This window comes from Musca domestica, unplaced genomic scaffold (genome assembly GCF_030504385.1).
Source record: "Musca domestica strain aabys unplaced genomic scaffold, Musca_domestica.polishedcontigs.V.1.1 90, whole genome shotgun sequence".
Lineage (NCBI taxonomy): Eukaryota > Metazoa > Arthropoda > Insecta > Diptera > Muscidae > Musca > Musca domestica.
The window spans coordinates 1,376,893-1,393,712 of NW_026712436.1; the positions used below are offsets into that span (position 1 = coordinate 1,376,893).

Sequence of the window (16,820 nt, forward strand, 5' to 3'; positions counted from 1 at the left end):
TTGGAAATTAAAAAACTTGAAATTACAAATTACGTGATTTATATATACCCGATTAAGAAACTGTTCTAAATTGACTTCAAAGTCTGTAAAATTTTTGAACCTTTAAAGAAGTCATAGAAAGATAATTTTATCAAAATAGCAACAATTTGAGAACATTTTTGTCTATTTTGAAAATGTCCTTAAAAATTACGTTTTAAAGCCTGGAAGATGTCTTGGAAATTTCCCTTAAAAAACCTCATTTTGGCATTATGGACTACATACGTCTGTTTTTTTAATTCAAATTTAAAGACCTGTTTCTAAAATTCTACCTTGACATTAAAGTCCTCAAAAATGTTGTCCTTGAATGGTAACCCTTTAAAAAAAATAATAAATTTAAACATATGTATACCGTTAAAAATGGTTTCAACACTGTTAAAAAGTATTAATGGGAAGATTTATTATTTAAACCCACAAAATATTATTTTGGAATTTTGCCATCATTGCCAACTACAAGGAAAAAAAATATTAGTTGTTAGTTTCGAATACAACTTAAAGAGGTGGGAGGAATGAAAAAAAAAACTAAAATTGAAACTCTCAACTCACCCAGTGCGGCGGCACGTAAACGGGTTGTTTTCGTTGTACGCACTAAATGCACTGACAAAGGACAATTGTTATTGGGCGACAGTGGCGTAGTAGTCAGAGACGAGGAACAAACAGAAGAGGAACACGAACTACCGGTGACCACATTAAGGGGGCTGTTAATTGGTGGAATCTGTTTTCCCTCATTTAAATATTGCAAATCATTTGCAATTGTTGTTGTTGGTGGTGTTGGGGTTTTCGTTGCTGTTGTTGTTGTTGTAGTCGTAGTATTTGAATTTATCGAAATCGTTGATGGTGGTGTAATGGGTGTTGTTGGTGTTTTCGCATGAATGGTTATGGGCATTTTTGCAGCAGAAATTAAAAGCGGCGACAAAGGACATTTACGTAATTTAGGCAAATTAGAATTTCCAGGCTGTTTACGCTGTTTCAAAACCGATGAAGTTGTGGGCGTGGCATAATTGCTATTGCCGCCATTTAGGCAATTGCTATGATAGAAATTATTGTAATGATGTTGGGAGGAAGTGATTTGACCTATTTTATTGGATGATTTCTGGGCAACATCAGCAGCAGCAGTGTTGCATGGCAGTGGCTCCTGTTGCTGTTGCTGCTGCTGATGATGATGGTGGTTGTGGTACTGGTGATGATGTTGTGGCTGACGAATATGAATTTCCATGGAAACGTTTGGACAGACTGTATTGTCATCAATTGGGTTTGAACTGGTAATGGTATTAGCCGGGGGACAGCCGGTAGCTACTAAAGAACGAGGGGTAATTTTTAGTTTGTGATTTAAGAAAAAAGGAAATGGATTCATTTTGAATTATCTTTGCAAAGGTCACAGCAATGAGAGAATGGTATGTAACGTAGTTGCTGAGCATCTACATCAGAAAATATATATTAAAAAAAATTGGAAATAAATATTGAAAATTTACGAACTCTCTATCAAATTTAAAAACAAAGATAAAGCTGTTAAAATAACCAAAATTTTTAAACTCTCAAAGAGAAAAGTGTATAAAATATATATGAAAAGATGGTAAATGGAGGAAGCTTCCAATCCATTGTCTTTTTCAGTAATTTTTAGACAAAATTTAGATGTTTTTTGCACATAGCCAGAAAATAGATTTTACTGTTATAAAAAGAAATTCAGCCTAATTTTCAATAATGAGAGAAAATTAAAGAAAAAGTATAAATGAAAAACACCTGAAAAATCCACTTAAGTGGGGTATAAATAAACCCACTCCATAAAGTTTAAGAAATGTTTCTAAAAAATCAATAATTTTTGGATTTTGGGCAGATGTTTTAGTATAATTATATCTCTCATAAAATGCGAAATAAGCATCCGATTCTCATCAAATTTCAATTCTCTTCTTCCACATCCCAATAGTTTCATTAGCACAAGATCTGGGTTAAAAGATGGAATATATCGATCCATTCCTTCTGGTACCTCCCCCATAAAGGCTTTAATGACCAAAATACTCATAAACTTTGAAATAATCATCCGATTCTTCGAATTTCACACTTCCCAATATTTATATTAAAACGATATTAGTTGTGAAGATAATAAATACCGATCTAGCCGTTCTGTTACCTCCCCAACACAGGATCACAGTTTCCATAATCATAGAACAAGTCAAAATATATTTAAATAAACAGACGTCGGCAAACCCCCTCGACTTTTTTAAATTAACGATTTGAGGTGTTTTCAGAAAACTTTTAAAACAATTAAGATTTTAGGTCGTTGAGGAGTCATGAAAATTAAAAAATATTATCTAAAAAAATACACCATTAGGCCTTTGGAATATCTGGACAATTCGTTAAAAATCCACGATTTTGGTACTCAAAATTTATAAAAAACGCGATTTTAGGGCATTGGGGAGTCTTGAATATTCTTTAAAAGAAATCCAGGGTAGGCTTAAAAAGTCCCTTTGAGAAGTTTTGATAATTTCTTAAAAATACCGTTGAGAAGTCTTCACAATTTAAAAAAAAACACATTTTTAGGCTTTTGAGGAGTCTCAAAAATTCCTTAAAAAATCACGATTTTAAGCCTATGCAAATTCTTGAAAACATTCACGATTTCAGACCCATGAGGAGCCTTGGAAAGTCTTTAAAAAATCCACGATCATACGGCTTTAGGAGTCCGAGGAAAACCAAGAGTTTAGGCCTTTGAGGAGTCCTGAAAATATCTAAAAAAAATATTCCTTGAAAACTTCTTTGAGGAGTCTTGAAAGTTCTTTGAAAAATGCACATTTGTTTAAAAAATCCACGATTTTGGGCGATAAGTCCCGAAATTCTTAAAAAATCGACAACCATAGGTATTTAAGAAATATTTTACGACTTAAAGAATCTGGGAAAATCTCTAAGAGCCTTGAAAGTTTTTTTTTAAAAACTGCTTTAAAAATTCAAAAAATTCGAAGTTTTGTAAAAATCCACGCTTTTAAGCCATTGAGGAGTCTGGAAAATTCTTAAAAAAAATCTTCCACTTCAGGACTAAACCCACGATTTAAGGCTTTTAAGGAGTCTCCTAAAATCTCTTATTTGTGGCCTTTGAGTAATCTACAAAAATGCACGACTTTACACCTCTAGACCCTCGAAGAGCCTTGAAAGTTTTTTTTTAAAAACTTCTTTGAAAATTATTACGGATTATGGGAAATTTCTCATAAATCCACAATTTTTGGCCTTGGAGGAAGGAGTCTGGAAAATTATTAAAAAATCTTCCACTTCAGGCATAAATCTACGATTTAAGGCTTTTAAGGAGTCTCCTAAAATCTCTTATTAATGGCCTTTGAGTAACCTACAAAAATGCACGACTTTAGACCTCTAAATTCTTCTAAAAAAAAACCTAAAGTATACAATTTTCGTACTTCATTTCGATAAATGACATATTCATATCAGATTTCTGGTTTAAGGAAATATTTAGATATAGTAAGTTGCAAAGAATCGCTGACTTGTTTACCAAGTTATGACAGATAAGATTATTGAAAATTGTGACTCTTTGTGAGTTAGGTACCAGAAGGGGTTCCCAGATATATATCATATTCACAACAGATCCTGCGTTAGCAAAAATAATTGGGTGTCTGAAATTTGAAAAGAGTTTATTTCGCTTTCTTTGAGCGTTTTGTTTTTGCAAAATCTTCAATGTTATATGGAGGAGGTACGAGAAGAAATGGTCCGATCTCTACGGCCTTTATAACAGACTCTACGTTGATGGAAATACTGAGATGAACCAAGTCTGCATGGAATCGGATGTTAATTTCTCGTTGTATGAGCTTCATGGATATTCAAAATGTTGACCCTTGAGTTAATAAAAATATTGTGATGTGTGTAATTTGAAGAGAACCGGATGCTTATTTCGGATTTTTTAATCATTTTGGTTTTGACCCTTTGTGGGGGAGGTACAAGAAGGAATGGTCCAATTTATACCATATTTATAGCAGATCTTGTGTTGATCGAAATATTGAAATGTGCGATCCGAATGGAATCGGATGTTAACTTCGTGTTTTAGAGCTTCATGAATATTCACAATTTTGACCCTATGTGGGCGAGGTACTGGAGGGAGTGGACCGATATTATCCATTTTCGCACCTGACGTAGCACTTATGCAAATAAATATTATTTGAAAGTTGGAGCAAAATCGAATTATCCTTTCTCTTTCTGTGCAGTAAATTATTTTCTTTGAAAATGTTGACATTTTGTGGGTGAAGTACCAGAAGGAGTAGACCGATATTGCCCATCTCCGAACTTGATCTAAGTTTGACAGGAATATTACGATGTTTGAATCAAATCGGATACTCCCTTCCAGAGTTATCATGTGCACCAGCCAGACAGACAGATAGACGGACGGAAGGACATCGCTAGATAGACTCCAAATGTCCTAAAACGGATTTGCTCCAAAGAGACCTAAAACCGTTATTTCGATGAGGCACGATTTGACCGTACCTATGTGTCAGTATGGCTAAGGGTATAAAAAGAATCTAAAGAAATCCTTTAAAATCCACTATTTCGGACCTTTGCGGATTGTCAAAAAATATTTAAGAAAATCCACGATTTTAATATCTCTACAAACTCTGTGAATAGATGACTTCTTAATGGTATGGTAAAGTATTTCATATATTAAATACCAGTAAATGGTCTTCTATCAATTAAATGATTTGAAAGGGTTTTCCTACAACGGAGGCCCCCTAGAGGACATTCTATATTTATTGCAATTTGAATAGACTCGTATATTTCTTAAACTACTGGAAAGTTTTTAGCTGTGAGCCAATATTCCAGTTTAAACTCTCCCCAATTTTAATGGCAACGATGATGATGATGATGATGTTGATGATCTCAAAACGTGTGCCTGTAACGGTTAGGTAGTTGCCAAGTTAAAACAAACAAATAGACAACCAGCAAAAAAAAAAAAAGAGAACAACTTAAGCCGTTCTAGAAATAGAAAAAAAAGAACCTGAAACATTTCAATTTCTGTTCTTTCCTTTTTTTTTGATAAATGAATATGTTTTTCAGGTTTTGAGTACATGACGATTTTTTTTTTTGGCATGCCATAGATAAATATTACTGGATAGCGTTGTTGATGCGAATTCTTGTCGGGTTTCTTTTTTTTCAATAATTTCGAAAAAAAAGAAGAAAACAATAAACGAAATTGTTTAAAGATAACAACCATCATCACATCATCATTACTTATAACCAAGCCGATGCGAGCGACCAGACAAAATAAACTCTTCAAATCATGACTGAAGAAGAAGAAGAAAAAAAGTTAACCTGAAGATAAAATTGTTAAATACAAAAAAAAAAAAAAACTTCTGTCAATATTTGAACGTCTGGAGTGTTGTTTGTTGGTGTGGCTGATGAAAAATGAATGAATGAACGGATGGCATGAATGGATTCGATAGCTTGTTTAAGTCAATTTGAGGCGAAATCAAAACCTCAACACTTGATATAAATTCAATTTCCTGTAACAATTGTGATGCCGTTGTTTCCCACCTCCCATCGCCCCAACCTCCTCCTCCTCCTTCCTCTACCAAGTCAATAACAATTGACATTATGGTAGAACAAAAAAACGGAACTCAAACGCAAATACCATTATCAAGTTTACTCTGAGTGTTGTTGGAGATTTGAAATCATATTTTTGCATGTTGGGTATTTTTTTTAATTTGAATTTCTTGTAGCTCTCCGTGCTAAGTGCCTGCTTTTGAATTGCCACAAACATAAAAAGTGATGGGAAAATATTGATTTGTTTAGACATGATTATTGCATTTTGACAACACCATTCAAATCAAAATGTTTCACACTTTTTTTCTTCTTTAACCGCTATCACATAACATTTTGTATCTATTGTTGTGCTGAGATTTTGACTTTGAAATAGAAATCGAAAAAGTAATTTCCGTTATTATAACGGCAAATGACATGAGACTTGAATATTGTATATATATTGTGTTGATAATACTTGAATAAATACTTAAAGCCAATTTTACATATTTATGAATATGTATATGAGAATATTTTGAATACGTTGTATACGAAAAAGTAGTGAAATCACTGACTGAGAATCAACGCCCAGTTAAAGCTAGAATATTGAAATTTTGCACGAGATTGTTGTGTTGTAGGAAATTTGTACTGAAAGGGTATGAAATGATTTAAAAAGTACTCAAAATTTAATACCTTGTATTTGACAAAGTAAAAAAAGCTAGAATTCTGAAATTTCGAATACGAATCACTTTGGAGTGCAGGAAAGATGTACCAAAAGATTATTAAAAAATTCAAAATTATATGGTTACGAAAAGTTCTAAAATGATAAAAAACTTCTAATAGCCCGACGTCAAGGAAGTGGACGGAAGAGAACAGCAACATCAGCAGAAATGGTTCGAAAAGTAAAGAAACGACTTGATCGAAACCCGCGTCGCAGTGGCCGAAAAATGGCTCGTGAGCTGAACATATCGCAATATTCCATTCGGCAAATATTGAAAAATGAGCTCGGGGTAAACCCATTGAAATTCCAAAAAGTGCAAGAACTTACATCGCAACAGAAAGAAAATAGACTCAAAAGAGCTAAAGAGTTACTTCGCTTGGCCAAAAGTGATGAACTGCCGAATTTGGTTTTCTCCGATGAGAAAACATTCCTTGTCCAGCAGTTTGTAAACAAACAAAATGATCGTGTTTATTTGCCAAAGAGGTCAGTTGAAAATTTGCACCTTTGCATGGTGAGGATGTGGGCCACCATAACAGCCGATGGTCGCTCTCCGCTCGTATTAATCGACAGTGGTTTCAGATTAAATTCCGAATATTATTGCGAAAATATTTTGGAGGGGTGTATTGAAGTCTTGGCACGCAAACCTTTTGGCCGCAGACCTTAAAAAATCGAACACGACTCAGCACCATCGCACTCAGCACGCGCTTACCAAGAATGGCTACAAAATGAGGTTCCTCGCTTCATTTCCAGCGCACAATGGCCATCAAAATCTCCGGACACCAATCCGTTGGACTATTGTGTCTGGAGTATTTTGGAAAGCAAGATTGGCACTAAAAAATACCAAAGTGTCGATCACCACAAGCAAGCGTTTCGCCGGAAATGGGCCAAAATGTCGCAAAGAAACATTCGAGCACAGTGTGACGGTTTCATTGGCCGTTTGAAGGCCATACTTCGTGGCAAAGGTGACCAATTCAAACAAATCTAAACTTATTCTAAAACTTAATGCTATTTCCGACATTTTGTGCTTTGATTTAATAAAATTAAAAAAAAAAATGTAAAAATCATAGCGTTTGACTTTGTTGCAATTCTTTTATCTCACCCTGTATAGTGCTTGAAATCTGAAATTTTGTTTGAGGGGTCGCTGGAGATGTGTTCTATAATTGTACGAAAAATACAAAATAGTACTAAATTTGGGTGAAAGGATAGGGCTGAACTGTCCAAATTTGATATTGAGGTCTCTGTTAGTAACTGGGGTTGGGATATGGATGTGGTTTCGGGAATGTGTACGAAAAGTACTAAATTTGGTACAATCAAATAGAGCATGAATCTGAAATTTGGTATTGAGATTGCTGTTCATGTGTAGCCTGAACATATGAAGGTGATTTCACAAATGTGTAGTACATGTGCACGAAAAGTACTAAATAGTACTAAATTTGGTTTTAAGGGAAGGAATAAATATGAAATATGATATAGATGTCGCTGATGGTGTTTGTGGTTAAGATATGGAGGCGTTATTTGAAATGCGTACTATAATTGTTCGAAAAGTACTACTAAGTGGTACAAAATTGGGCATTGGGGGAATGCATAATTCTGGAATGCCGAAACTGATATTGAGTTCTCTGTTGATATCTGGGATTGAGACATGGAAAAAACGAAAAGTACTAGAAGTACTTAATTTAAAATTGGGGGAAGGATAGGGCTGAACTACCCAAATTTGATATTAAGGTTTCTGTTTGTATCTGGGATTCAGATATGGAGGTTGTTTGGGAAATGTGTGCGAAATAGTACTAAATTAAACTAATGATCTTAAATATGGTATTAGAACCGCTGTTTATGTATAGCTGGACATATTGAGGTGCTTTTGAAAACTTGTGCTACAAGTGCACGAAAAGTGCCTAATAGTACTATCTTTGGTTTTAGGTGAAGGAATAGGGCTGAAATCCTGAAATTTTATATGGATGTCACTGTTGTTGTCTGTGATTATGATATCTGGGATTGAGATATGGAAGTGGTTTTGGAAATGTGTACTACAAGTACACGAAAAGTACTAAATGACATTTAATTTTGTACTGGGAAAAGGGATAGGGCTGGAATTCTTAAATTTGATTTTAAGATTCTTTTCCTATCAGGTATTGAGATATTGAGGTGGTTTTGGAAATGTGTACTAAATCGTACGAATATTACTTAGTTATACTAAATATTGCTATTGGCTAAAGGAATAGAACTGGAATCCTAACATTTGATACAGATGTCACTGTTTGTGTCTGTGGTTGAGAGGTTATGGTTATGGTTATGGATATGTGTACTATAATTGTACTAAATGGTACTAAATTTGGCAATAGGAGAGATTAAAGACTTTAAATCCTGAAATTTGATATTAAAGTCACTGTTGGTGTATGAGATCGAGACATGGATATTGTCTTGAAAATGTGTACTATAATTGTTCGAATAGTACTAAATTGTAACTAAATTTGGTATTGGCTGATAGGATGGGGCTGGAATCTTCAAATTTGATGTGGACGTCTCTGTTGGTATCAGGAATTGAGATATGGAAGTAGTTTTTGAAATCTGTACTAAAATTTTACGAAAAGTAGTAAATAGTACTAAATTTCGTATTGGGTTAAGGGGTAGAGCTGCGATCCTGAAATTTGATATTGATTTCACTGTTGGTGTCTGTCGTTGAGAAAATGAGCTGGTTTTGGATTTGCGTTTTATAATTGTACTAAATGGTACTAAATTTGGTAATGAGGTAAATTTGGTAATTACTAAATTTGTTATTGGATGAAGGGATAGAGCTGAAATCCTGAAATTTAATTAAGGTCGTCACTATTGGTGTCTGCTGTACGTACGAACGAAACGGAAAATGTGTAATGCCACAAAATGTGCCGTTAGGTGTAGAGATAGAAATTTCTGAAATTTGGTATCGTGGTCACCGTTGGGCGTAGTGAAGGAGGTGAAGGAGCATGTCGAAGCTTAGTACAGGGTTGCCCATATTTGACGGACCCATCTGGCAACGCCATAACTTTTGACAGAGATGTCACATCGCTTAATGATATACCGCGTTTGAAGCGTCAGTCCAAGCAGATTTTTACCATGAACCAATACACGCCACGCGAGCGCTCTGAAATAGTTGAAATTTACATTCAACAGAAGAAGTCAATTGTGAAAACTCAACGTGCTTTTAAAACATTAAAAAATGTGAGAAGTGCGCCTTGTAAGAACATCATTAAGCGTTTATACGAAAAATTTTCGACTGGTAGGGCTCTTTCTAATCCGAAGAGGCCATATAAAAGTCGACCAAGGCAATCGGCCGAGAATATCGCTGCCGTACGAGCCAGTGTTGAGAGGTCCCCAAGAACATCCCAAAAACGCCGTTCTCAGCAGTTGGGCATTGCATTGATTTGCATTTGTTCCCGTACAAAGGTCCGTCGAATATGGGCAACCCTGTATAATTGTACGAAAAGTATGAGAATAAATTTGGGATTGGGCCTTAGGATAGAGCTGTATCTCTGCAATTTTATATGGAGGAATCTATTGGTATATAGTTCTGAGAGAAAGAGGTAAATTTGGGAATGCCTACGATTAGTGTTTGAAACATACTAAATGATACTAAATTTGCCGTTTACTGAATGAACAGAGCTTGAAGACTGATATTGAGGTCAATGTGAGCCATTGAAATAATTTTGGATTGAAACATTGGATGTGGGTCCAAAAAGCTTAACATGAACTGTTGGAATAAATCTAAAATTTGGAGGTGGACTTTTTGCTGGCAAAGTAGCGGGGCCTTGCTAGTTTTAAATATTTATATTTTTGGCAGGTTAAAAACAACAACGCAATTCGGATTTTAGTGTATTTCATACAGTCAGTTTTTCTCGGGTGCTAATAATCGAACCTGTACCCAATTTAAATTATAATTTCATGGCTTTCTTTGCAAATTTGACAAATTGAATTAATCTTTTGTGTCGCCAAAAAAAAAGGAAATTAACCTACCCCTGCTCGCTCAATTTCTAACGATTTCACTAATCGACAAAATGTGCATATTTCAAAACGATCAACAGTAATTTTCTTGACAATATTATTTTCTTTCAATAGAAATAATGGATGCCTTTCACTTTCAGATCGATGTCAGATAAATATAGAAAATGTGCAATAATGACTTATCTTCAAAAAAAAAAAAAAAACGTAACAAAAACTATCATCCGCCGTTAGTTTTCTCTTCTCTTTTTATTTAGACAATAGACTATTTACCAATACTTTATAAAACATTAAAAAAATAAACAAAACAAAAAAATTCATAATAGATAGATGTGGTTTATGGCCGAATTCAACAATGCTCTGCGTTTGTTTTGTGTGATTTCTAACATGTTCGATAAATAAAAAAAAAAATAATAATAAAAGAAGACACATCATATTGGAAATGCTCTTACAAAACTCCACGACGATCAAACCAGCATTATGTCGCAAGTCAATCTTTTCATGTCAAAAAAAAAAAAAAATCCAAAATAAACAAAAGTTTAGATTGAATATTTATTCCAATGCGCCTGAGCCAGACACAGTGACTCAATGATTATGATTAGCATATTGATGGGCCAATTAGCATTTGCTTTATGGCATCTCATCGCTTGGTGAGCGGTAGATAGCTAGAAAGATAGATGGATGGGTGGTGTTAGCCGCAGCTAACCTTTAACAGCGATAATAAGACATGAACTTTGATTCCAGTTCTGGCCGAAACATCATTTGTCATTTATGCTAAAATGTTCAGGTGATTATCGAGAGACTGCCAAATTAACGTGAGAAGGGCAAGAAACTAATTTATCACTTTACAGTTATATTTAACAATAATTGGAAAATGTAAGATTGCTGCAAGATCGCTTGGAGAAGCCTCATACAATACGGGATATTGTAAGAAGGAGGTTATTTATATTTAAGCAAATATTTTAATAAAAATTTGACCGATTGATAGATTGACCAGACGAAACGGCTAAAGCTAGAGTCATAGGTAAAGGGGATAATGCTGGTTTTTTGCAAAATCGTACTACACGGGAACGAAAATACAAAAAGGGGTCAATTATAATAGGGTAATATTTTGTGATTGGGAGATGCTAAATAATGATAAACAAACAAACAGGTGTACGGAAAAAAACTAATCCCCACTAGAAGTGTACGAAAAGTACTAAATATGATACTATTTGAATTTGGGCTAATGAAAGAGGTAGAATTCTGAAATTTTGAATAAGGGGGGAGTCTAGAATAGATGTTCCTAAGTGTCTTTAGGAAATTCGAGCTTCAAATTTAAAAAAAAGGTATTAAAGGATACTAGAAAAGATAAACCTAAAATTTTAAAACTTTATAAGAAAATCAAGCCTTGCTGATATATGGGGGAGGTTTCTGGAAATACATACTAAAGTGTCGCTCAGGCCAATCGCCTGAAACTAGAGTCTTAAAATCTCGGGTGAGGTCGAAACTTGGGGTGAAGCTAAAGAAGATACGGCTTGGTTTTTGGAAAATCGTACTAGACGGCTACAAAAAATACAACAAGTTATAATTATGGTACCGGTTATATTTTGTGATTGGGAGATGTTAGATCATGATAAACAAAAAGGTGTACGATAAAATAAATTCCTACTAGAACGGTACGAAAAGTACTAAATATGGTACTATTTGAATTGGGCTAATGGAAGAGCTAGAATTTTAAAGTTTAGAATAAGTGGGAGTATAAAATAGTACTAAAATGTAACCCCAATCGTGCCCAATGTTACAAAATGGTACCTGACATGGCATAAAGTGTATGAAAAAAGCTAGAGTCTTCAAATTCGGGTAAGATCGAACAATGATGGAGGAAGGGTTGGGTTTTTTTTTTTGTTTTTTTTTTTTTAGAAAATCGAACCAGACCGGTACAAAAAGTGCGAAATGGTACTAATTATGGTAATCTATATATACATAAAAGAATCAACGCCCAGACGCAACACCTGAATCTAGAATATTAAAATTTTGCACGAAGGTCAGTCTTGCTTTCAAAAAGGTTACGAAAAGTACCAAACATGTACTAAAAATCAAATACTTTGTATTAAACAAAGAAAATGAGCAAGAATTTTGAATAAAATTTGGAATGAGAGTTACTGAAGGAGTGCAGGATAGACCAAAGGGTTTTTGGAAATTCGAAGTTTAAGGTTGCGGAAAAAGTTCCAAAATGGTCCAAACCTCTAAAATGGATAGAGCTAAAAACTGAAAATTTTTATAGGAATCAAGTTTGGAAAGTAAATTTGGTATATAAAGGTGGTTTGGGAAATGTGTACTAACGGTACAAACTGTAGTAAATGGTACTAAATTTGAAACAGTTAGGTTTACGGTGAACGGAGGCAGCTTGTATTGGGGTCCCTATTGGTGGTATGTTTGTGATAAAGTGGTGGGTTTGGAAATATCTAGTACAAGTATACGAAAAGTACTTAATAGTACAATATTTGGTACAATTTGGTATTGAGGGAATAGATCGTGCTTAAAATGTTAAATTTGGTATCAGGATCGCTGTTGATTTGTAGACTGGGCACATGGCGTTGATTTCGGAAATGTGTACTATAATTATACGAAAAGTACTAAATAGTACTAAATGTGGTATTGGGCGAGAGGATAGCGCTGAAACCCAGGACTGATACTGAGATTTGTGTTGGTATCTAGAAATTATACTACAAGTGCACGAAAAGTACTAAATAGTACTAGATTTGGAACAAATTGGAATTGGGTGACAGACAGGGCTTGATATCTGAAATTTTGTATTAGGGTCATTGTTCATGTCTAGCCAGGATATATGGAGGCGTTTCGGAAATGTGTACTAAATGTACAAAATTGAAATATATTTGGTATTGGGTGCAGGGATAGAGAAAAAATTCTGAAATTTGATGTTTTAATTACAGATGCTGTCTGTTTTTGATATTTGGCCGTAGTTTAGAAATGCGTCCAATATTTGTTCGAAAAGTACTAAATGGTACTACATTTGTTGTTGGATGAAGGTATAGAGGTAAAATTCTGAAATTTGATATTTGAATTGCAGATGGTATCTGTCTTTGATATTTAGACGTGGTTTGGAAATGCGTCCCATATTTGTACAAACATTACTAAATTGCACTAAATTTGGTATTTGGTGAGGGGATAGGGCTGGAATCTACAAATTTGATATTCAGGTCTCTGTTTACATCTGGGACTGAGATATGAGGGTGGTCTGCAACACTATACTTTAATTGTACGAAAAGTACTAAATAGTACTAAATTTTGTATTGGGTGAAGTAATAGAGCTGATATCCTGAAATTTGACGTAGATGTCACTATTGGTGCCTGTGTTTATGATACGGAGGTGGTATTGGATACAAGTACTATAATTGTACAAAATGGTACTACATTTCGTAATGGTAGTAATTAAATTCTGAATTCAAATATTAAGGTCACAGTTGGTATCTGGAATTGAGATATAGAGGTGTTTTTGGAAATGTGTACTATAATTGTACGAAAAGTACAGGTAAAGGAATAGAGTTTAAACCTTGAAATTTGACATTTGATATAGATGTCATTGTTGGTGTCTGTGTTTAGGATATGGAGGTGGTATTGCATATGCATACTATAAGATTTGAAATCTTGAAATTTGATATTAAGGTCACTGTTGGTATATGAAATTGAGATATGGAGATGGATTTTGAAAATGTGTACTATAATTGTTAAATAAGTACTTAATAGTTCTAAATTTGGTAATGGACAAAGGGATAGAGTTAATACCCTGAAATTTGATACGGATCTCACTGTTGTTGAGAGAAGGAGGTGGTTTTGGAAATGCATACTATGAACAAACGACGAATGCAAAAAATGTGTGGTGTTGGGACAGAGCTGAAATTTGATATTGAAGTCGCTGTTGGTTCTAAGGCTTAAATATGGAGACATTGAAATAGTTTTGGACACAAAAATTGGATGTGGGTCCATTGTAAATTGATTTTACTAATATCCTCTTCGTTAAAAATCGAAATGAAAGATTTTTTTGTTATATTTTCTTACTTTTCTTTGTATGTAAATTTTGAGTAATTTTTAGCATTAACACGAACTGTTGTATCAAATTAAAATTTTTTAGGTGAACTTTTTGCTGAAGAAGTGGCAGGCACTTGCTGGTATAGTATAGAAACGTAGAAGAGGACAATTAAAAAATAAACCTTGCATTTTTTCATTTATGGACTGAAGTCACAATATGCCTAAAATGTAAGGATTTTATAAAATCTAAATCTGAATTTCATAAAATGTTATTTTGCGATATAAACTTTCAAAGCACCGATAAACGTATTTATTTTAGCTCTACTTTCATAACCTATAGGGGTTTTTTTTTGGTATTGAAAATTTGAATTTTGTCGCACAGTGTAAAAAAAATTAGTACACCTGTAATCCCTGGACTTTATTTCACTTACATTACTGGCAACTAAATTGCATAAATTTTCTCTTGAATCAATGCCGTTATTATCAGCGAAAGATACTCAAAATCAAAGCCGCACAACTTTGGCAATTTATTTCTGGTAGTTTTTAAATGCCATTTAAACGACTTGAATCAGATGACGAAAAAATTGATATTTGGAAGATTCCTCTTTTTTGGCGGTGCAACAGGTTTTCGGCTAAACTAATGTAAAATGTTCACAAAATAAAAAAAAAAAACGAAAAAAGACAACAACGAACTCATTGAAGTTGTATTTTAGCCATAAAGGTATTTACATCTCTTCCCCCCACCCCACGTTTCCAAAAAAATGGATTTTTAAACTGGTTCAAAGCTCAGACAATTTGTTAGGTTTTGTATTTCACTCTCTAATGGATGGACGGATGGATGGCTAGATTGGTGGATGAATGAATGGTTGCTTAGTTGGCTGGATGGTTTAGCCAACTAACAAAAAATGCCACCGGTTATATGGATTTGGTTGACATAACACATTCATGTTTTGTTGTGTAACACCGCCAATACCGCGACGAAACAAAGATAAAACCGAAACAACAAAAAACGAAGTATTTAATAAATATTCGATTTGTAACAAATGTCAGATAATCACCAGCTTTCCACTGATAACATGAATATTAAATCCCGAAAAAAAACCAAACGAAATCATTTCCTATGCCCATGAGAAAATTACAAGTGGTTTATTTCCGTATTTGGGAGTTGTAACCGAACGACTTCAGGTTTTGTTTCGCCAACAAATTGTCCGTCAGATACCAGGCATACAAGTAATAACTTGTTAATAGCTGTGAGCAATTGCGATTGAGCATGCGATCGCATTGCAGTGGTAACAGAGATATGTAAATGACCAAAGACTTTGTAAGAAAATTGGCATTTGAAAGTCGAAGTAATGTTACAATAAATTTAAGAATTGCAGATAAAAGAGGAAATTGAAGAACTAAGAAGACATAAGATTTATTATTCTGTCTGCAGATGAGGCAATGGTGTAATATATTCGTAAATAGAGCTGGAGATTTCCAAAGTGCTAAAGTGGTAGCAAATTTGTCTATAATTTGTAGAAGGATTCAGACTTCAGATTTGCTCGTTTTTTTGAAAATAAAAATTACTTGTGAGCCGAAGTGCTCGAAGAGTCCGAGTTTTATATAAAGTTTACTCTGCACTCCTATGTTTTATGTGGGAGCGAATTACTCCTGTTTAAAACAAGTAAAAGAGAAGCGAATACCCTCCACCATTTGAAATGAGTTTGGAAATTTTCAAAAACAAAATCCGTTGAAAAATTTAGTTAAAATCTTTAAAAATATCGAACGTACGGAGTTACCGTTATATTAGGGTAAGCAATTTTGGTATAAAATATTGCAATCTTCAAATAAGAAACTAGAAACAAATAGGGTGAATAATGTAGCTGAAATCATCAAAATATCGAATATGTGAAGGTACCGATATTTGGGGGCTATGACGAAGACCTGAACCTTCATAGATAATTTATTGTCACGGACTGTAGTGCCTATAAGGATCTTCAAATACGAATTTTGAAACAATTCAGGTGAATAATGTTGCTAGTTATATGAACCTATTTTCGATACCAATAGTCCTGCAGACCAAACACACACTCGAGTAAAATGTTATCAACCTACTTCAATTTGTTCGAAAGCTAGAGTGATTTTAGCAGACAGACTATGGTGGAGTGTATAAAAATAGAGAGTAAAGTCGAAATGCTCGAAATAGAGTTAGAGCTAATTGTAATAGCGAGGTTCTAAGATGGAAAGTGGAACGAGTGCGGGGGTCTTCTGGGATAGCCTGAATATCAGAAACTTCTTAAAACTTAACAACAACTGCAGCGTATTCCAGGCAAAAATTATTGCTATCAAAAAAGTCATACATCTGCTGCCAAAAAGAACCCGGAGACTATACATATCAATAGTCAAGTGGCCCTGAAGGCACAACATTCGTGTACCATTAAATCTTTGGCAGTTTTAGAGTGCAGGAATGCACTGGAAAAAGTCGAGTCGATCATTAAGCTTTGTTGGGTTCCAGACCATTACAACATCCCTGGCAAGGAATCAGCAGATGAATTGGCAAGACGTTGAT

The 16,820-nt window shown here is 34.3% G+C and overlaps 1 protein-coding gene across 11 annotated transcripts in view; it reads right to left on the minus strand.

The window, feature by feature from the left end:
- Window positions 1–16,820, minus strand: part of LOC101899622 (supervillin) — a 668,298-nt gene that overhangs the window by 269,458 nt on the left and 382,020 nt on the right. For 9 of the 11 annotated variants that reach the window (XM_059131927.1, XM_011292396.3, XM_011292394.3 and 6 more), the window contains one exon: window positions 583–1,332. The exons of the other annotated variants lie outside the window; for them this stretch is intronic. In XM_059131927.1, the coding sequence (XP_058987910.1) occupies window positions 583–1,332 (750 nt within the window). The remainder of the gene's footprint in view (window positions 1–582; window positions 1,333–16,820) is intronic. 11 annotated transcript variants of the gene reach the window in all.